Source organism: Gymnoscopelus braueri (genome assembly GCF_963280865.1).
Source record: "Gymnoscopelus braueri genome assembly, chromosome: 12".
Taxonomy (NCBI): Eukaryota; Metazoa; Chordata; class Actinopteri; order Myctophiformes; family Myctophidae; genus Gymnoscopelus; species Gymnoscopelus braueri.
In genome coordinates, this window is record NC_137614.1 from 24,380,018 (window position 1) to 24,382,517 (window position 2,500).

The following is a 2,500-nucleotide window of genomic DNA, read 5'->3' on the forward strand; positions in this document are numbered from 1 at the left end:
AAAACTGACATTTTTTTCATATTGGTCCCATGTTGAGTGGATTTAATCCACTTTATAAAGTACTTTCCAAAGATTTACTAACTTACTAACTAACTAACTTATAATATTCTTATTGTTTAATCAAATAAGAATTACCCTTCTGTTTATGTTACACAACACTAGCTAAAATGACAGACAGACAGACAGACGGGTGAGATAGCCTAATAGATGGAATTAACAGAGTAAAACCTTTTAAAATTCAACAACAGAGCTTTTCCATTATATAGGAACACATTTTGCTTAATTTTTTAAACATACATCATTGTCTATTAAGTGGGTGTTGTTGTACCAAGTACATTGATAATACATGAATAAAGTGAAATGCCTATAGCCTATATTCAGATCAAAAGTTTGGTCTAACACACACACACACACACACACACACACACACACACACACACACACACACACACACACACACACTGTACACAGTGTTCTCTTTCCTCTCTCTGCAGTGTCCAACTTGACTGACAGTTGTGGGAGACAGGATTTTGGGCAAAATGGAAATAACATCACAGGGCAGCACTAATGTGAGCGAAGGTGGGGCTTATAGATCACTGGACGAATCGGAATGCGTCACCAATCAGCCAATGGCCAATGGGATGCTGCCAAATCCTTATCCTTATCCTTATCCTTATCACACAGGTGAGAATGTCAAAAAGGGTTGAAGGTTTAAACTTTTAAACATGCTGCCCTACAAAGCCAAAGTGCAGTAACTAGGATTTTCTTTTAGCTCATACTGTAAATGGGTTTAAAAGTGTTTCAACTGTTTAGCCAAATGAAATGTCAGCATATAAGTGATATTACACTTATTGTATATCTGTTATGTAAGGTAATCGTTTATCCCCCAAAATCACAAAGGCTAATTTGACCTTTGGGAGACACAAATAAGTCGGTGTGTCCAAAAACGTAGTTACTGCACTTTGGCTTTCCCATCTGAGAAAGCGCTATGGTTCAATTCTGAACAAGGTGTTCTTACACTCAAGCTTTTGAGCTTTCTGATAAAGTCTCATTTTCAGCATTCACTGGAACCGAAGCCGCCATAATAGGATGAACATAAACAGTGCAACACATTCAATGCATACCATAACACACAAACAGCGCTTTAGTAGGATAGAATAGAATATACAATGTGATATTGTTTTATATTGTGTATTATCAATATATTAAAACACTTTGAGATTTGTATGAAAAAGGTTATTATTTTATTTGTTCTCTACAATCCCACATAGAGGAAAGCCCCCCTTGCTCTGATAGGCTGGAGGAAGGGGACAGCAGCGACGAAGGTTTAATGGACAACACTTTACCCGACGATGATGATATCGCACGACTCCTCCCCAGCTGCACACCATCATCACGTCCCAGCAAGAACAAAGGTAACGATCAATTCAGCTGCATAGAAGAGACATTAATACCATATTAAGGTTGCTGACAGGCAACACATTGTCACCCATACTATAAGTCATATCAGTGGTTCTCAACCTGTGGGTTGGGATCCCCAGGGTGAAAAGGTTGAGAACCACTGCTGTAAGTTAAAGGACCATACATGTCATTGTCCACTGTCAACATCGGCCACATACAGTAGTTTACATAAATCTTGAGTAGTCTTCTACGATTCCCCCCCCAGAAATTCTAAATACTATTTATATATATAAATATTAATATATATCTGTATATAAAAAATATTAATATACAGTTAAAGCGTAATCACCTGTCTGTCAGTTAATTTACAGCTAGCTAGATAGACAGTGAATAGACTGCAAACTGTCAGTTAATAGACTGAAAACTGTCAGATCATCTTTAAAACCTTTTTTTGCAGAGAAAAAAACAACACAGAGGCTCACAGGAGATAAAAATGTCTTAAAATTGTATTGAAGGTGTATAGGATCAGCGGGAATGTAGACTTAAAAAGGAAGAGGAGATCCGAGCACTCAGAAAATGTGGAGGTGAGGAAGTAAAGTTAAAACAAAATGTATTCTATAAAAATCATCAGTTCTCGTCCTGATGAAGACCGTAACCGGTCGAAACATGTTGGCATTTTTGTAGAATAAAATGTGTTTTAACTTTACTTCCTCTCCTCCACATTTTTTTGAGTGCTCGGATCTCCTCTTCCTTTTTAATCTCTAAAACCATGAATGTTTTGGATCCCTTAGAAATGTAAAAAAAGAAAAAGAAAACAATGTCTCTCTCTCTCTCTCTCTTTCCTTGTATGTCGGTGTATCTCTTTATCAGACTCTATCAGTGAAGACAGAGTATTACCTCCAGCAGTCTGCACTCCTCCGTCTCCCTCTATCCCTCCTTCTCCCCATCCTCTACCTCTGTCTCCCTCTGAATGTCCTGACGGCTCTGTCACCTCCTCCTCCCCTCCTCTCCAGTCGACCCCCTGTCACAGACACCTTCCTCACCATCACCTTCACCGCCAGGGAACCAATCAGAAGCGTCTGTCTTCTGGAGCTAAAAG

At 38.7% G+C, this 2,500-nt stretch overlaps 1 protein-coding gene across 1 annotated transcript in view; it reads left to right on the forward strand.

Moving 5' to 3' along the window:
* LOC308097581 (uncharacterized protein) overlaps positions 1 to 2,500 on the forward strand; it is an 8,790-nt gene that overhangs the window by 180 nt on the left and 6,110 nt on the right. The window contains exons 2-4 of the mRNA XM_080445438.1: positions 472 to 684; positions 1,272 to 1,415; positions 2,272 to 2,500. The exon at positions 2,272 to 2,500 is cut by the window's right edge and continues 56 nt beyond it. Of these exons, the coding sequence (XP_080301564.1) occupies positions 540 to 684; positions 1,272 to 1,415; positions 2,272 to 2,500 (518 nt within the window). The 5' untranslated portion in view covers positions 472 to 539. The remainder of the gene's footprint in view (positions 1 to 471; positions 685 to 1,271; positions 1,416 to 2,271) is intronic.